At 38.8% G+C, this 18,601-nt stretch overlaps 1 protein-coding gene across 1 annotated transcript; it reads left to right on the top strand.

Moving 5' to 3' along the window:
• Positions 1–405: 405 nt before the first annotated feature.
• tmem182a (transmembrane protein 182a) lies at positions 406–7,238 on the top strand. Its single transcript, XM_035173890.2, has 5 exons — positions 406–825; positions 2,538–2,661; positions 3,876–3,974; positions 4,075–4,212; positions 5,151–7,238. Exons 1-5 carry the CDS (start codon positions 667–669, stop codon positions 5,375–5,377), a joined length of 747 nt encoding a protein of 248 aa, XP_035029781.1. The 5' UTR covers positions 406–666; the 3' UTR covers positions 5,378–7,238.
• Positions 7,239–18,601: the final 11,363 nt, after the last annotated feature.

Genomic DNA, 18,601 nt, shown 5'->3' with positions numbered 1-18,601 from the left:
TGTGTATACTGGTATTTTTTAAATGTAGTTTAACAGTTTATAAAACTCATTTTGATAATTATTTCAGTCTTACTGGCGTCTGATACAACCAGAACTCATGCAGAGCTGATATGAAAAGGAGCATTTACACCAAATTCCATCACCCCCACCTTCGGGAAATGATACATTTTGTGTGTGTGTCTGTTTATGAGTATGTTGTGCTGCTGGGGCAGAAGCTCTGGGTAGGGCTACACCTCGTTTCTGTCCGTTTAGTCTCACCCTGGCTTGACATTCCCGTACAGATGCCGGGTGTCCAGTTGCCACCGGTTATTTCTGTGATGATCCCCTTCACACGCTCAGCCCAACCCTGGAGCAAAACAGTCGCCCTCAATCAGACCCCCAAAATAGCCCAGGGGGGTTGGGGGTGGGTGGTATGGCTGCAGACCCCAGAGGACGGTCCAGTGCAGAGGTTGTACACAACCTTGTCTTCCCGTAACACAGACAGGAGGGACAGGAGAGGAGTCAAGATCCTGTGACCCCACCAACCTATCTTACTCAGTGGATACCACAGTGCAAGAGGAGTGTCTGTTTCTGCCACTGCTTGTCACATGCGCTCACTGTAATCAGAGCAGAAAGTCACACCGAGTGTGGGCCTCAAGTCGTCGAGTGGCTGGTCAATCGTGGATCATGAAGCTGAGCGTGGCGTTGTTTTTTGCGGGCCTCTTCGGGGCGTTGGCAGCCGTGTTCATCCTCCTCTCTTTTGGAACTGATTACTGGCTGCTTGCCTCAGAGAGCTGCCACCCAAATCCTGAAGGCACCGTTGGGCCTGGTGGTGTGACCATAGAGGTGGGTGTCAGAAGATAGTCAGATATAATTTGTTTTACCTACTCAGTATGTTTCTTATTATGTGTTTTTAGGCAGAAACATTTTCATACTAGTCACTTGTGGAACTGAAATGAGGTCAGTTGTTGCTGTAAGACCACAGACAAAATCAAGCTTAGTAATGCCTTTGTTTTGAAGTATTTCAGCTTTATTTACTTTCTTAAATGTTACAGTTTGACCCTTAAACTAGAATTAAAGCTGCTTGTCCTTTGTCAGAGATTGGGATCAGTTGCTTCAATCATTCTCAGTTAACTGCAGAGGGTCGAGGCATCCGTGCAGGGATGTATCATGTAATCAGACACTGTTTAATGTACTGTGTGTGCAGCTATGCAGCGAGTTAGACATAGCTTGTACCATGAGCCTCGATGATAGAAATACAAATACCAGTACTCCCACTGGTATGATACTATTATATGTATATATATGGTATGATAGTATTAAATATCACTGACTAGAACATACTTAGCTCTTCATAGTGAGCACAGATGATACTGGAATTGAGACATGATACCATCACAATAAAACTCAAGTGGGCCTGAGTTTGTACACTACATAGTAAAGCAACGTGACTTCAGTTTAATCAATTAGAAAGTATTATTTATCGAGCTTAATTATTATAATTGTTTGAAAATGTCATTGGACAGTTGAGTAGGGTTGTTGGCAAACCTATAGGTTAGTGCCGCTCCTCAGCTTATGGCTTGAGTCCTCTGAGAAGATCCCAGTTTCGGGTGTTTGATATGATGGTCACATGATTGGTGTGATGGTTAATATTAGCCTGCCGAAGAGATGTGCATTGGGATTCTGTCCAAACACATTCTTCTTGTGGGGAAGTCCTGACTCCCTTGGTCGGGAGCCAATGTTCTTAAGCATAGATCGGACTCATCACCAGAGGCGGAGTGAAACAATAATTCAGAGGAATCGTGTCCCCTATCCGGGGACACGTTTCCATGCAAACCACCATGCTGCTAACTTTGTAAGCCAACGCTGTTTGTTGATGTAACAGCTAGCCGACTTGTTATAAGTTTGAGCACTGTCTCCATCTGGGAGGAAAGATCTATACCCATTGTTTAAAATAGAAATGTGAGACTGACCAAAAGCAGTCTAATGAATACTGAGTTTTTAAGGTGTATTGCTATGTGTGAAGCCTCAAAAATGCACTACAACGTATGGATTTGTATATAGACACAGAAAATAAGATGCATCAAAATATTATATTTATATAAAGCCTAAAGCTTAATAAACAAAACAACAACAGTACAATTGTTCAACAAGGTCTTCAAAATCAAACGTGACCTGTATTAGCCTTGACTTAGGCTAATTTACGTCACAGTCTCAAATTTATCTGAGAGGTTTGTTATGGATGATGAGACAGTCACTTTAGGACGTGGGTTTCTGCTTACGTGCAAAAATAGGGACCACCCATGATGAGGGTTTCATGAGCGGGAACATCCTCTACCTGCACACTCGCACGGCGCCGAGCCGAACCAGACTAAGGTCAGAGGTGCTTGCTCAGCTCAACCTTTTGACCTGGATCAGCAGCTGCTCCTTCCCACTGTGGCACCACACTCACCACCTGCCTCAGAAGATCTAGAGACTGCAGAATTACATCGACAGATTGAAGTGACGTGCATCCACAAATATTCACATGTCAATATTTCTCTTCCCCTTTCTCCCAGCGTGGAGATGTGGTGGTGCAGGAGGATCGTAAGGATGTTACTCTGTATCACGAGGGCTTCTTCTGGAAGTGTTCCTTTGGAGGCAACATGGATGATGACATCCTGCTCTGGAGACTCTGGTTCAGTAAGTGGGACCCATGACGTAGTAACAATAGTTTTATTTCCTTCTAAACTTATTAAAACCATTATAGAGAAAAGTATAGTTATTGTAAAACATTTTCAAAAATGAACAGCTTGTAACTGTGTTTTGAAAGGTGCTATACAAAAAGGTTTATTGTAATTATTTATTATTATTAAATATTTTAAACACTGAGTATACAAACATATTCCATATTTATGTTATATGTATGTGCAGATATACTGTATATATATATTTTTTTACAAAAAGTAACTTCCGAAGAAAGAATATAACCTCTGCGTCAACTTTCCTGTTAGTCCTACTTTGGATTAACTGAAATTTGGGACTTGGAGGGGACACTGCTGTGTTAAAGGTTCTGTTAATTACCAGTATGGAGCATATGAACAGCCCTTGTAGTTTTATATTTTACAGCTGGTGTCTCTGAGACCCTAAACCCAGGTAAAGCAATAATTTTTGTAGCAGATTCCTGAAACACGTCATCAGTTAATTCCTGATTTCTCTTTATTATTCTTCCTTCTGAAGCTGATGATTGGTTAGTGCAGGAACCCGTTCTCCTCCAATATTATTCTTCCACACAGTCACACGGCGTCACTGCGACTCTGCTGCGGAATCAATCATCAGCTTCTGATTGGCTGCTTCTCTCTGTCTATAGAAATTGTTTGGCGACACAGTGGTAGAAACCCTCCCATGTGACTTTTTAAAAGAAAAGTGCCATGTGATGTTATTGTGGTTGTTTGTCAGATGATTGTGTGCCCTCCAGTTTCTAATGGGGGACTTTGAATGGTGGTTCATTGTCAGAAACACCCTCGGGCGCTGAGAGGACCTTGTGAGGTTCTTTGAATTTCACATGGTGGAAGAAAAGAGAGAGAGCGGAGGAGGAATATTAAAAACATTGGAGGAAAAAGTGCACAGTAATGCTAACTTTCTGTTTCTCCGTATCGTATATTTAGCTGCATCCTAATCCATGAAAACTCAAGGTAAACATTGATTGCAGTCAAAGTTTACAACAGAAATATGATGATTAAAGAATGTTACAAATGAAGTGAAATAAATGCAAATTCCAATTTTCTTTTTGAAATGGCTGTTGTATATTTCTTTCTTGTGTCACATTAAAAAAATCTGTAGGGAATAACTGGGATCTCCTCTACCTGAAAAATTGCATTTTCATTTCTTTGTTGATTTATTCTTTCCGTCTCCAGCAAATCAGCCACACTCCAAAGTGTGCACGCACGCCTACCTCTTCCCATTCCCTGTGTCTCATCAGACCCACAATGCCACAGAGTACGATTCTGCTATAAGTAAGTGTTTTTCTTGCATTTACCTCTTTGTACAAAGTTAAGACTGTATTCCTCTGAAAGTTGCTCTTGTGCAGCTGGCTGAATATTCTTGTTTTTCCAGTCTACAGAGGCTTCTGGAGCATCTTCATGCTCATTGGCGTGGCAGCTGTGGTGCTCGGTGGGTTCATCATCATCTGTGCTGCTCCGTTTGCCAGCTACCGCCTCTACAAAGCAGGAGGCAGCCTCTTCCTGACATCGGGTGAGACTTTGACATTTTTAAATCCTTTTTGTTTTATGCTACTTGCACTATACATTTATTTGACAGTACTACTACTGTCACTACTACATTGTATTACTTTGCCTTTAAAACTGGGTCCACCTTGACAAATAATAGGAAAATTGTGCTTAAAAATTGATTTACCAGGATCAACAAATTTTAAAAGGTCATGTATATAAAAATGATATCAGACAAACTAAGACATTTTCTGCAGAGGGACTTAATTTTAGAAAATGATGTACATTTAGCTGATAATAATTATGTACTTCAACTTAGGTTTGATTTTTAATGCTGGACTTTGACTTGCCGATGAAGAAAAAAAACGTATATTTAGTTGTTTGATGAGAATGGCTGATCTTCTTGGTGGCAAGTACAGTGGTAAACACAGGTCAGATATGATTGTCTCAGTTGTTCTTACTTGAATATATGAGTTTATTGTAACACCCGCAGTAAAAACAGAAACATCTCTATATTTTACCATCTGAGAGGGAACAGATGATAAGTCTGTAGATGATTCATGTCAGGATCATCATTATCCTGAAAGACTCTCTTAAGATTCATCGTATCCTCATGCCAGAGACAGGATGGCAGCTCCTAACACGAAACACTTTGGTTAGGAATACATACATTTTATATACGATATGAAAAGTTTTAAAAGATGCATTAAGTCGCAAATTCCCTGACACTTGCATAGGTGAAATTTGAAATTTGATCTTTTTATGTTGGGTGTCATGATGTGCATCTGAATAACACTGGTTAAATATTTGTTTTTGTCCCCTGTTGTGGATCTACAGGTTAGTGTGTATATATATATATATATATATATATATATATATATATATATATATATATACATACACATGTATATGAGTGAGTTTCAGTCATTACATATCTATCTGTGTTGTTCTTCTCTACTCCAGGTATTTTCCTGCTGTGTGTGGTTGTGATGTACGTACTGTGGCTGCAGGTGCTGGATGTAGTGGAGCTCTACATCGACCACCAGCGCTCCACGCTGTGTCCAAACTTCCAGCTGTCCATTAGCTATGGTCTGTCCTTCATGTTTGCCCCCATCGGCATTTTCTTCTGCCTCCTGTCTGGCCTTCTTTTCCTCCTCATCGGCAATTCCATCAAGCTTGACTGTCACTGACTTTAACCCTACTAGAGATGTTTTCAGGGTTTTTTCTTTTCCTTATTTTCTTTTTTTAAACCCAAATATCTTTACTATTTTTTGCTGCATGAGCCTATAGATAGATCACAGCTTTGTGGTATAAATAATCTGACAAGTTTGGACATTTTGTTCCATGACAAAAATATTGCTTAACTATTTTTGAGAACAGAAATATCATTATAATCCCTCCCTGCCTTGAGCTACATTCAACTGAGCTTATTTCCCAGATAGCCTACAGATGTGGGCCACTTCAGGCAATGATACAGCACTTCAGGCCCTCTCGTGGTCTGAACAAATTGGATGTGAGCCTAAAGTGGCCCATCTGGGAAATAACATTGGGGCCACCTTTGGCACCTTTGGTATTGCTATGGCTAACTTGTGGCCCAGATCTGGCAAAAAGGAGTGAACCGCCGATGTGCCATCATTCCATGCAGCATGTAAGCTGGATGTGGGCCAAGTCTGGGCCAAAACCATTTTGCTCTGTGGGTTACACACAGTTCTGTGCTATCTGTGGGTTGTAGACTCGCATACAGTATAAATATCTGAGGTGTATAACACCAAATTTTAATCCTTTGTGTTTATGGTTATGAGGCTTATGAGTGCTTATTTTTGAAATGCAAAAGTACCTGAAATTGAATGTTGATGAGGAGATATTGTGTTATTTAGAATATATTTGGTTTGCACGCGAAAATGTTCCCTGTTTGAACAATTAATTATAAAATATATTTTTGCTTTGTACAGTATAAATAAATAAAACAATTAGCATAATAGAATGCGAATGAGGTGGTATGATCATTCTTTATGCAGTAAGAAGTTAGCGTTTTTAGAAAGAGCAAACTTTTCTCTCTTCAGTTTTGATGAGGCCGATGCTATTTTTTTGTCAACAAATTCCATGAAAAGACCAAAACAAATAATGTGAAGGACTCTTAATATTCTCCAACCTCCACTTCTTTATCTGTTGTACTCAACTCCAGGGCACAAATATATACTTTCATGGTGAGATTGTTGTTTACTAATCAGAAAGTCATGGTTTGATTTCTGCATCACAAATTGTTCCTGACAGCTTTCTATGAATGATGTGTGATAGTAAAATAGTTGCAATGAATGGGTCAATGGGACTTGTTCTTCAAGGCTTTTTGAGAGGTTGATAAGACTGGATGCTCTATGTAAATACCATTTATCTACCATATTTACCATTTAATTGTTGAGAGCAATTTCTACCTGCAGAATAAACACATAGTCTGCTCTGATGAGTAACAGAACCCGCGTTCATGGTAATGAAGGAACATGTAATCAAGTGCAACATTGATGTATTTGTTAATAATCTTTAGACAACAGTTGAGCTCGATGGCACCAAGGAATTAACTAATAATAATAATAATCATAATAATGATTATGATAATGATTATGATTATGATTATTAATAATGTTATTACTATTATTATATTAATGGGTCAAAATATTGTGGTTTTGGTCTTTTCATGGGATTTTCTTTCAAGAACTATATATATATATATGATCTGATCAGACTAAGAAGTACAATGAAATCATTACATTTTCTGCTTCTCCAGTATTATTTTATTACTTCTGTACATAGTCTGAAACTGTGCTGTTGTTTTGTTGTGTTCATTTTATTTAATTAATTTTCTCTGTTGCGTGTATGTAACTGTTTTATGTTGCTTTTTTCACTCAGTCCATTTTCACAGTGAGTTATAGCATGTTGTGTTTTGAGACACAAACATAACACAACATTTCTTTGGTGATTTGTCTGCCGACAAAGAAAACATGGAGAAAATAAGCTTTGATTGGTAAAATAAAGAATTATATTTCACATAAGAAACTGGAAAAGGGTTTGCATTGTTTAATACAGGCCTTTTCAAAAGATAATGCTGCATGCATCTAAAATCATTATTATGATTATTGGAGAAGAGGCTCTTATCAGCACAACACAAAAAAAATAACTCTGATATTGGCAAAACAATGTTTACACGTGTAATAAATGTCTTCGCTTCTCCTTTGTCAACATGCAGGCACAAATATGATTCTTGTAACAAAGGCTTCGACTAATCCAAACGATTCCACCACAATACCATCAGATGGCGCTCTTGCCTCACTTGATCCACACTTCAACTTGCACCCTGAGAGGCAGAAATCCCATTTTGCTTATCTGGAGTCTATGTGGAGGGTATATGGCGTTATGCATTTAATCATAACTTCAGAGGGGGGATCTGTAGATGAAAGAATTCACACCTTGGCTGACAGACGGACTGTAATTTCACTCATGAATGGAGCATTTGATCAGGATCTGAATGGACCCCTGTGTGGACTCTCATGTGTCTGTATCAGCGCCGAGGCTTTATAATATACTTATCATACATAGGGAAATGCATCTGCGGTTTGAGAGTGACACAATGTGAGGCATTGATTACTGCGTGAGATTGACTTTGCCTCCACAGTAGACTCTTGTGATGGAGATTCACACTTCCAAAAATTCAGAAATTCTTATTGCCGTCCACATGGGAGGAGTGGCCTCAGCAGAGCTAGAAACCACTGCAGGTCAGGCCAGGAGGCTACAGAGGTTGGCAGATGCTAATAAATTGTAAGATAAGATCACAGGATTTGTCCTGTTTCAGGTCCTTTCAGGAAGGTCTCCCTCGAGGAAAGAGATTTCTTATCTTGATGGACTTCCTGGTTTAAATGAAATCCTAATAAGATGAAAGAAAAAAGGTTTAATCATTTCTCCATCCATATCCAAATGAGCATGTGTGTGGAGGAAGAGCATGTGTGTGAGAGGGTGAGTTTTAATGCAGGTGAGGAGGAAGCTACCTCCAGGAGCAGCCTGGGCCTTGCAGTCAGTAATGTCATCAGAGTGGGAGTCCCAGCTGAATTCAGCACTGTTCTGCATGATTGCCCATGATAATTGTGTGTTGATAGGGAGCGCCGGAGATGGAGTATAATTTCCACCGAGAGATTCCTAAACAAATACCTGTGCTCAGCAGAGGGATGGAGTGCAGCAGGAGGTGAGGAGGAGAATCGCGGATGAGGGCAGATAGAGGATGAGAGGGTAACGCTTCCAGAGGAGGAGGAGGAGGAGGAGGAGGAGGAAGAAGGAGGAAGGACAGACAGGAAGCAGCATTTTCCCTGCATGACCTATAGTCTGTATATAGTGAAACCAGAGCAAGGTCCTGCAAGACACTGCACTTAAAAACACAAGAAGGACAATTTAGTGAGACAAAAAAACACAGTTCCAACAGAACAGAAGAGAGTAGAAGAGAATAAATCAGGACAGAATCCAATAGAATAGAATAGAACACACTAAAGCAGAATAAAGCACAACAGAAAAGAGTAGAAGAGTAGACATAAAATAATGAAATAGAATAGAACAGAACAGAACACATTAAAGCAGAATACAACAGAGCAGTTCAGAGCAGAACACAATAAAACAGGGCAGAAAAGAATAGAAAAGAATCAAATTGAATAAAGCACAACACAAGAGCAGAACACAATGAAATAGAACGGAACACAGACGACAGTAAATAGAAACAGGGTAGAATCCACTGAAATAGAGGAGAACAGAAAATAATAGAACGCAGTAAAACAGAAGAAAGCACAGAACAGGGAAGAATACAATGAAATAGAACCAAACACATGAAAGCAAAATAGACCATAACTCAAAATAGTAGAACAGAGCAGAACAATACAAAATAAAACACAACAGAACTTATTAAAACCGAACAGGAAGCAGGAAAAAGTTCAACAGGAGGATTGTTTGGGGTCCTGAGAGCACAGGGGGCTGTTATCGAGGGGCCCGTGGACACACAAGGGGGACTGTTCCCACTTTTCTTTTTGGTTGTTGGATCAAAACCCCACGTGTGTGCTGTTACTAATAACCTATATGCCTTTTGTCTGAAAGTGAAAACTAATCTATTCGTGTCTGTTTGGAGAATTAGAGCTATACGTAACTTTGGCCTCCGTCAGTGTACAGTATGTGCACATGTGTCGCTTGTGTGATGGAATCAGCGGAAAGACTCGTGTGGGACATGTTGAAGTCCGTCACTCGTCTGGTGGAGAGCAGGAGATAAGTTCGACTCCTAGTCAACACTTGTATATTTAACCTTGAGGGAGGTTCAAGTTAATTGGAAGACACTCTTTGCCTCGGTGCTCTCACCTCACGGCACGTAGTGTACTTATCATAGCTTATCTTCCAAACGTGTCCTTATCTCACAAGACATGCAAGTCAGACTACATTTAAATCTGATTACTTTCAACTCTCGGAGAAAAAAGAAGCAAAAGTATTTGAATTGCATGAACAATATGGCAAGTCATATTACACGCCGCTCTCCTCTTTAGAGATAGTTTTACATAATTTCCCATTCGTTTTGAAATAATGAATAGACAATGGGACGTATAATTGTGTGAATTTACAATTCAGAGGACCACGTCGTATAATCACCGCGCATAATTCAGAGAGTGGAGCACATAGGTCAGCGGTGGCAGCGGCACAGAAAGTAACCCAGGTTCTTCAAACCAACAGTGGAAAAATCAACACTTTTATTCTCGCTCAGCTTGAAACGTCCCTTTCATGAGGCGTTCCTTCAGTATCATTGAGGAAATATAAAGAAGTACAAGCGGGGCATCCAATTATCTTTATACCCCGTGTATTTCCTTCGCAGCAGAGAGATTGTTTCAGTGGAGTCTGTGAGTTCAGAGGAGCTCAGTGATGTGTGAAGAGGCTCTGGCAGCAGAAAAATGGTTATTACACTGTTGGCCGGTGGAAACTATACCTGTGCGGAGTGGATCCTTTCGGCCCCTCTAACATCCTCTGGCCTCACACCCCAGTTTGTGCATATAAATTACATTCCAAAGTGTGTATGGATGGCCCTCGTTCGTACTCAAGGTCTCTCGTTTCAAAGGCATGCTAATGTCTCTCACGGTGAAACTCCATTCAGCCGCTCTCTTTTAACTGCCGGGGCAACTGTGTAGGAGATGATTGGGACTCTTCAACCACATCTCTTCCTGAATATTCATACATTTTTAATGGCACATAAAAATATATGTATATGTATCCACAAATAAGAGACATATCATTCAAGAGTGCAAATTATTAACAATTTTCGCTTTAGCTGCTTTATTCTGCATTATTTCCTTTTACTTAAAACATCGCTGTATGTGTCGGTTAAATAAAGTTAAATAGATAAGTGAATTTCAGTTGTGGCGTCCCGCGCTTTTTTTTCCCCAGATCCACAATGTGTTAGCACGCGCTCGTCGCAAATTTTCTCACTTTTTAATTCTTTCTCTGGGATTTCCGCGCTTCAGCACCGCGCGCTCCGGCTTCTTGTTTGGGTTTAGCTCCCCCCTCGAGCAACTAATTAATGCTGCAGTACAAACAGCCGTTGGATTTGGTCATGAATATTCAAACGCACCACTTGCATATCATTTTTTATGCAGCGTTGTAACACAGGGCGATAGTGAGGCACTGCGTCGGGGGTTTCAAAGCCATTTGAGGTTTTTCTGTGTCGTACTTTCTCTGTCCCAGTCTGAAAGGAAAGTCTGTCCCCAATTATGAGTGAGACTTAACTATGTGCAAAACTGAAATGGGACATATTCATAAATGTTGGTGTTTTGACATTTACCAACTTCTTTACTTCATTCTCATGTTTTGTTATGTTTTAGTTATATATATTACTTTAAAAAATCATATTATCATCATTTACTATTCAATGTATCCGTTGTGCAAACATCTTAAACTGTCTTTTATAATTACCAGACTATAAAATACACTCTACAAATGTTAAATCTCTCAGCAAAAGATGCCAGTAATTCATTAAAATAAACTGTCAATTAAATAAATAGCTATTATTTAGTTGCTTAAAGTACTAACTGTTGTTTATTTCCTTTTATACATTTTTTTTTCACAAAAGGGAAACAAGAAAAAGATTATTTGTTTTTTTAGTAATTCATACAATCATATTCATAAAATCAAAGTACAATATATAAATATCAGAGGTTCAACCATTAAATAACAACTTCTAATGAATTTAAAGAGAATATAAAACTCGACAGTTATATATTTTAAACCGCTCATTCCACATTCAACATGTCTCAACGGTGCAATCAAAATATTTGCTGTTCCGTTCTGTTGAACCACAATCGCTCACATGTTTATTTATGCCGTCTTACAAAAGGGCATTGTCATATTTGTTAGCCTTAAACATGTCAGCATGTTAAAAAAATAAACAGGCACAAGCACTGTTTATCATATTTAATAGACATGAATATACAATTCTACAATAAGTATTCAAATGATTTCTCCTCTCTTTGTTTGCCTCTTCATGTGAATTCATAAGATTAGCTTAATATGCAACCTCACTTCATTAGAGTTACATTTATGAAAATTATGCATTATGTATTGAAATCACAGCAACGCAAACACGGGCCTATTATTAACACTTGAACTACATCTGTACAGATATTAGAGTCACATCGCCGGGACGTTAACAGAGGTGACGTCTCGCTAAAGTTACAGAAGCACCAGCGACTTCTCGTGCTTCTATTTGTAGAGTGAATGACAACAGAACTGACAAGAGCAGGACATTTTTCAGTAGCTTGAGGTGGTGGATGTACACAGCAGTCATGTGGCTCTGATTAGGAGAGGAAATACTTGAAACGCATGAAAAAGAAGCTTAAAGTGTAAAAACAAAAAGGTTAATTTTACAGCGTTTTTAGCTGCAGTAAAAACATAGTTAAATACAATAGTAGATTTGAAGTACAGGGCAGTTCACAGGCGTGCAACCAGACAGTGAACATCAAATTAAAAGACACAACACAATAGAAGACAAAGAGAAACAGAAATACAGAGTCTACCACAGACCGAATGCTTTACCTGCAGATTTCCTTTAAAGTCTCGCCGCAGCTGAGTGGAAGAACAATCCTTTCTCTCCATTCAAACCTAACTTACATTAACGTTACTGTCCTTTATACAGGATCCATGTGTGTCCTCGTCCTGTTGCAGCTTCTGTGCTTTTATACTGGTTTCAACTTGCAAAATTATACCTTTGACCCCAAGTAGTGCTGACATTCCTTGAAAGTAAAATCCTGTGTGTGTGTGTGCAGAGTGTGGCGTTCGGTTTTGCAATGGTAAAAGTAGACTTTGTATTAATTGAAGTATAATGATATCTCCAGCATGGATGTTGGGAAAAAAGCAAGTGAATAATGTATCTCCATGCAGATGATAAATGAATATGTTCATATATTCATTTATTAATTTATACATTTGAATTGTGATTTGGCCTGACTTTATACTTTCCTTTATATGTTTTACTCAGGACACATCTTTTTTTAGTTTGTCATTAAATCCCTGCAACACATGCGGAGCTGTTTGTTATTGTGATATTTCACTTTCACATAGGATCCCATCTTTTTTTTATCATAAGACATTTTATCCTTTGTCCTTTACATTTTCCCGTTTGTTTGTTTTTGCAACTCCTTCACTGACTCTCGCTTCCTTGATGTCCTCATCGCTCCTTTTCTTTTTCGCTCATGTTTGCTGAAAAGCGAAGAAGGAAAGTAAGCCCCAGATAAACAGACGGCAAAGTTTAGCAAAGTTTCACAAAGTAAAAGAGAAAAAAAGAAAAAAGGAAATGCCAACTGAAGAGACACTGCTGAGCTTCAGGCAGCTGAAGTCACGAGCCTCAGGGACCGTACGGGGGCTGGTAAATGTTACCGATGATAAATAAACATTATTTAAAAGATCTGTCAGCTCTTGTTAGAACGTAACCGTGGTTCATTTGTTTCAATGCTCTGAGGGGATAAGGAATATTTAATCACTCATCTGAATGACATGAATAATCACAGATACCATTCTCCTGAAGCCACAAGCAGAAACCCTGATGATGACTCCAGCACTGATGTTGAAGATTTGCATACAAGTAGATGATAATCTCTACAAAGCATTACAACATTTATTGTTCTGTTAGAGTTATATACAAAAGAATTATAACCTAGTGATGGATGTTTGGAACTAGTCCAGCATTTTTTATTTTATAGTGATTTTTTAAATTCAAAACAACAAATATTGCTGAATCTCGGTCATAACCATAATCCCCATAACAGCTTTGTGTGCAGACTGTGCAACTTTAAGATAAGTTTCAGAAAACCAAATTGAATCTGATATTATTAATTAATTAATAGATTTAAGACATTTTCAACCTTAAAATCGGTTTAATATTTAACAAAAGAAGACAATGAGTATTTGTGTTTCTGTGATCCTGAAACATTTCATCCGGATGTTGCAAAAGTTATTGTATGAAAAAGGAGAAAAGGAGATTGATTTTAAAGAGAGTATGACATCAGTGCATATCCTCAACCCGATTTGCAAATTGACCCCTGCACTCACTTCTGTTGATTTGGACCACCACTGTAAAGGATGCTAATGATAGGCATACATTTATATATATAGGTACAAACATTTTAAAGATAAATAATTTATGTTGTAATTTAAAATGTAAGATCCCTAATATCTGTATCAAACGCTGCTTTATTCTGTATTTTAAGTGGATCACATGATGCACGTACTGTATGTGCAAGGGATCATCTGTGTTGGCAACTCCAGATCATTCACTTTTGTAAGTTTTTAAATATCTTTAAATGTCTGCTGTCTTTTGTTCACATTGTTTTGGTTGACTTTTACCACTTTTACCTCTCTGTCACAGAGACAGTGTCTTTCTGAGGAAAATAATGCAGCATTTTACTTTTAAACAGGCAGATATTTCTTCCTGGAGGTGGTGGAGACCAACAACAGAGCAAAAATGCATAGTAAATGTTGAGCTTATCATATGGACACAGACATGGATGGGTTAAAGGAGTTATTATATTGCTGTTTCTGGCAACAGCATTAAAAGTCTACTGAAAGTCTCTTTTGTTGTATTCCCACACTGCAAAGAGCCACCAGGCCAAAGTCAAAATGTACAGAGGCAAATCATCATCTAACAAACAAGTTACGTGCATCTGTGTGCAGACATGCAAGATATATCATTGTTTCTCAAAAATGCTTTTAGCAAAACATTCCATTACATTGAGATTTGATCACAGGCAGGTCCTGCTGACACCACTGGGAATCAATACACCTATATACATGAAAAAAAGCAAAGATGGTGTCAGACTCCACAGGACGGTAACAACATACACAGGTACTCAGCTGCTCTGGTTGAATCCGCCTGTGTCTCTGTTTGTGTGAACTTGCTTGTAACCCTTGGTCCAGTCCTTCCCTTGCCGCTCCACACTCAGCAGAAGAGGTCATGCTTGTGTCTTGCACACTGGCACATAGGACACCTGCTTGTTGGCATGGTGACATGTGAGCCTCTGGGACGAGCAAAGGGGCATCTGCTCAGCAGAGAGAGAGGGGCTGAACGGGTTGCCCTTAGCAACAGGCTTCAGAGCAGGCCTTGGCATCTGCACATATATTGGATGAATGAGAAAGGTTTCTCTATCTATCTGTCCATCTATCTATCTATCTATCTATCTATCTATCTATCTATCTATCTATCTATCTATCTATCTATCTATCTATCTATCTATCTATCTATCTATAGCATGGTTTATTTTTTAATTTGTGTGTGTGTGTGTGTGTGTTTTAAACTTAAACTCTGAGGTATTCAACATAATTTTCCTGTTTTGAAGTCGATGATGTTTGCCACTCTACTAACTCATATAAAACATTTTTTTTAATGAAGCGAATTGTGTTGGGATGCTTTAAACCTTCTGAGGAAAAAGACAATTTAAAAATGATCAAATGTAGAATGTTGGCTGTGATTCAAATGTGTTTCACTCGGCAGTATTTTGTGCTCGTGCAGTGGAGAGAGTCTTATTCTGTATCTGACCTTCATATGACTTTTCTTGCCTCGTGTCATTCTTAAGTTTGAACTCTTCCCTCCCGTCTTTCCAACTGTTCCCTTTGCATTTCCTGTTGCTCATCATGACTTGATTTAGCAGCATTTAACTTTGCACAACATATTATAAAACTCTTTTTTATTTCATTTTCATCTTTGGATTTTAACAGGAATTTTGTCCAGGTTGATCCTTATGCCAAGATACAGATTGGAATTAATATTTGTTATCTTGCATTATGAGCATGTTCTATTAATCTTTTTAAACAAAATTTCAAACCAGTACATCATGAATAAAAAAGCTGACATCATTTTGCACGTAAAACCTCCAGCTTCATTTCTAATAATGTTTTGAATGTCATTCTCCATTGCAGCATATCAACTTTTTGGACGAATATACACATGTATAGTTAAAGTCAGAAAATGAATGAATATTTATTCCAGCTGTCAGATTTAAGGTTGCGTCACCTTCTCCTTTTCTTAACCTTCACTGCCTCTATATGCTTCAGCAGCATTTTACTCTCATTTCAGTCCCTGTGAATACATTTTCTCACTGTGAGTTTCATATCTTTTTTTGCATTATGTGCCACGATGATGGATTGTCCAGATTGTAGATCCAAAGAATTGACAAAACAGAACGGGTGAAGAAGCAGGAAAAAGTGGCGTTCGGTGGCGTTTGTCCAGCTTCACACACCCATCAATGCAGGACAATAAATCTTCTGAATGCATATTTGAAACTGAATCAATGTACGCTGCAGCCTGAAGGTTAACCTGCTTCTTCTGTTCAGATTTGTTATTTAAATGCTGAATAACATGGCAGCAGTGTATTCACAGCACTTATTACTGAGTAACAGTAAAAATGCAGGGTTTATGCGACCATAATAAGACTTAGGTCCAGCATCCAAGAATTTACTAAATGAACGGACAAGAAATGCTGTGACTTGACAATATAAGAGTTTTTCAAAAGAGGGAGTGATCTTATATTTCAGGACTCAACAGTTATGTGTCAATTCACTACAACTATTGTTATTTTTTGAATGGGGACAGTAAGCTGCCAGTGTAACTACAGTTCTCCACAGTGTTGCATTATTAATTATTTCCTGCCTTATTATGTTGCTTGTGAACGTTGTGGAATCTGTCCATAGAGAGTATTTCAGAGTTATTCATCATTAAAAGTGTTATAGTTAAATATCAATTTTACCTGAATCTTTTGCTTGTCATGATTTTGGTTCAAAAATAACCTTGGCCTTCAGTGTTGCATGTCACAACTCCAAAATGCAAATAAAAGACCAATAGTAAAAAGTTTCAGTCCAATGCTTTAATGAGGGATATATAATAGATCAGACACCGTGGGATGTTTTCATTCCCACCCAATCACAGCTATAATGATCCCGCTACAGAATAAACCAAAAAATACTCGTGCTTGCAATTGTGCAAAAGTAAGATCTGGAGTTAGACGCTTTCTCTTTCTCACTTCCTGTACATTCAGGTCTATGGACAATTAGCGTTGGAAATCACCAAATAACCAAAATTTCACCTGCAGGAAACACATGAAGAAAGTACAAAACCCACATGGGACACCTCTACCTGACCATGCAGCTCCATTAAAAAAAAGAGCTTCTCTGCCAAAATGCTTTGATACGGTATTGATACTTCTTCACTCTGCAGACCAAGCGCTCTACATTAATGAACACTAATGAGGTGAAATTTGATTTGCTCCTTCTAAATTTTTTTATTTTTAGACTGACCACAGGAAGATAAACATGAACGACGCCAGTTTTGCACTTTGAACCGGAGGAACTGCTCCACTAGCACCAAGGAGTCATTATCTTGGGATTATGAGCCCCTGCTTTGTTAACAAGGTGCTGCATGGCTACAAATCAGAGCTGCTAATGACTTAAAGAGCACATCAGCTACGGCTGGTTTGCTTAACAGCAGAGCAGCGCAGCGCTTTGAGTTTCAACTTTAATTAGGGATTGGCTAAAACACAGCTCCCTGTGGTCCCGACACATTACCAATACTCCCGCGCTCGGGTCTATTAGTGTTTAAAACAGCTCCACGAGGACCGCAACTTATCCCACAGCTGTCCAATCATTAATCTTTAAGAGAGTAATGTATCTTAAGTATTCCGTTGACATTGTCTGTGCACATGACACAGGAGGAGTGTAATGCATTTCCTGCACTCTGCATTCAACGTACGCAGGTATTGACCGAGTTCTGTGCGGAGTCACAAGTTCACCTTCGTTCCTGAGCAGACGTTCATATTCTTACACGAGGAAAAAAAAACAGCCACAGCCTCTCTCAATCAAGCCCTGATCAAGCACAAAGGCACATCCGACTCTAAATAATACATGACTCGTCTTCCCATACACACTCCCCCACCGGGACACTGAAAAGAGGGAGCAGGTTCAAACATCTCTCCTCATCTTCAAACGGCCATGCCTTCATCTTAGCTGCTGCCAGATTCTCTGACACAGTTTCGTCCTGGAGAGGAAGACATTGTTAGTTTGAGGCCACGATTGTCCTTGTCCTCAAAGACTCTTTTTGAATGGCAGACCTCTCTGATTCACAGAGATTACAGACGATTTGCAATGTAGACAAACCGAATGTTGAAGCATATTTTGATAATTCCGTGGGACGTAGTTTCTGTACATTTCCGAGTTGCTCAAATGGCCAACAGGATGTCAGCATAGCATTGCAGTTCCTTTACCATAAATATATAAATGAGTAGCTATAGAGAAACAAAACAATAAGCGAAATTCACTAATCATAGTATGAAGTAAAATCCGATTGTGCAGATTCTCTTCCAAAGGAAAAAAAAATCTTTTTTAACTTTATCATTTATTTCCCTTCCCGGGATCATTAAAGTTTGCTTCAAAATTACTGAGACATCTGTAATCATTCTAAAAGTTTATTTCATTTTTCTAGACAGTGGTGCTATTGTTTTGTGTGATTCCCATTTGTCCGAGACAATAGCAGCAAATTCTTCATTCATGCAATTCCAGCTAATATGGAAAAACACCAAAGCCTTTTGTAATTGTTACTTGGGTGAAATCAAGGATGGTGAGTAGCACTGTCATCCTCGTGATCATAATATTTAATATCCTGAAGTAGCCTTTTAGCAATATTTGGAGGGCGAACAGAAGACCGAAAATTGGCAGTGTTGACACCTCTGTACATCTTTTTGCCAAATGGGAAATATCCTCACTGTCAGATGAAGCAAATCCACGAGTGAAGCATGCTTTTTCAGACACTGTTAATAGTAAGATAGTAGTAATAGTAAATGTCTATATGATAAAAGTGAGAACATTTCAGACAG

Source organism: Hippoglossus stenolepis, chromosome 13, assembly GCF_022539355.2.
Source record: "Hippoglossus stenolepis isolate QCI-W04-F060 chromosome 13, HSTE1.2, whole genome shotgun sequence".
Classification (NCBI taxonomy): Eukaryota; Metazoa; Chordata; class Actinopteri; order Pleuronectiformes; family Pleuronectidae; genus Hippoglossus; species Hippoglossus stenolepis.
Note: the sequence above shows the minus strand (reverse complement) of the source record. Positions and strands in the feature narration are given on the sequence as shown.

What these genes read in the sequence shown, in the direction of transcription:
- tmem182a (XM_035173890.2), top strand. Translation starts at nt 667, where the DNA reads ATGAAGCTGAGCGTGGCGTTGTTTTTTGCGGGCCTCTTCGGGGCGTTG. An exon ending in CTGGTGGTGTGACCATAGAG is followed by an intron (nt 826 to 2,537) that starts GTGGGTGTCAGA and finishes CCTTTCTCCCAG; the next exon opens with CGTGGAGATGTGGTGGTGCA. An exon ending in GCTCTGGAGACTCTGGTTCA is followed by an intron (nt 2,662 to 3,875) that starts GTAAGTGGGACC and finishes TTCCGTCTCCAG; the next exon opens with CAAATCAGCCACACTCCAAA.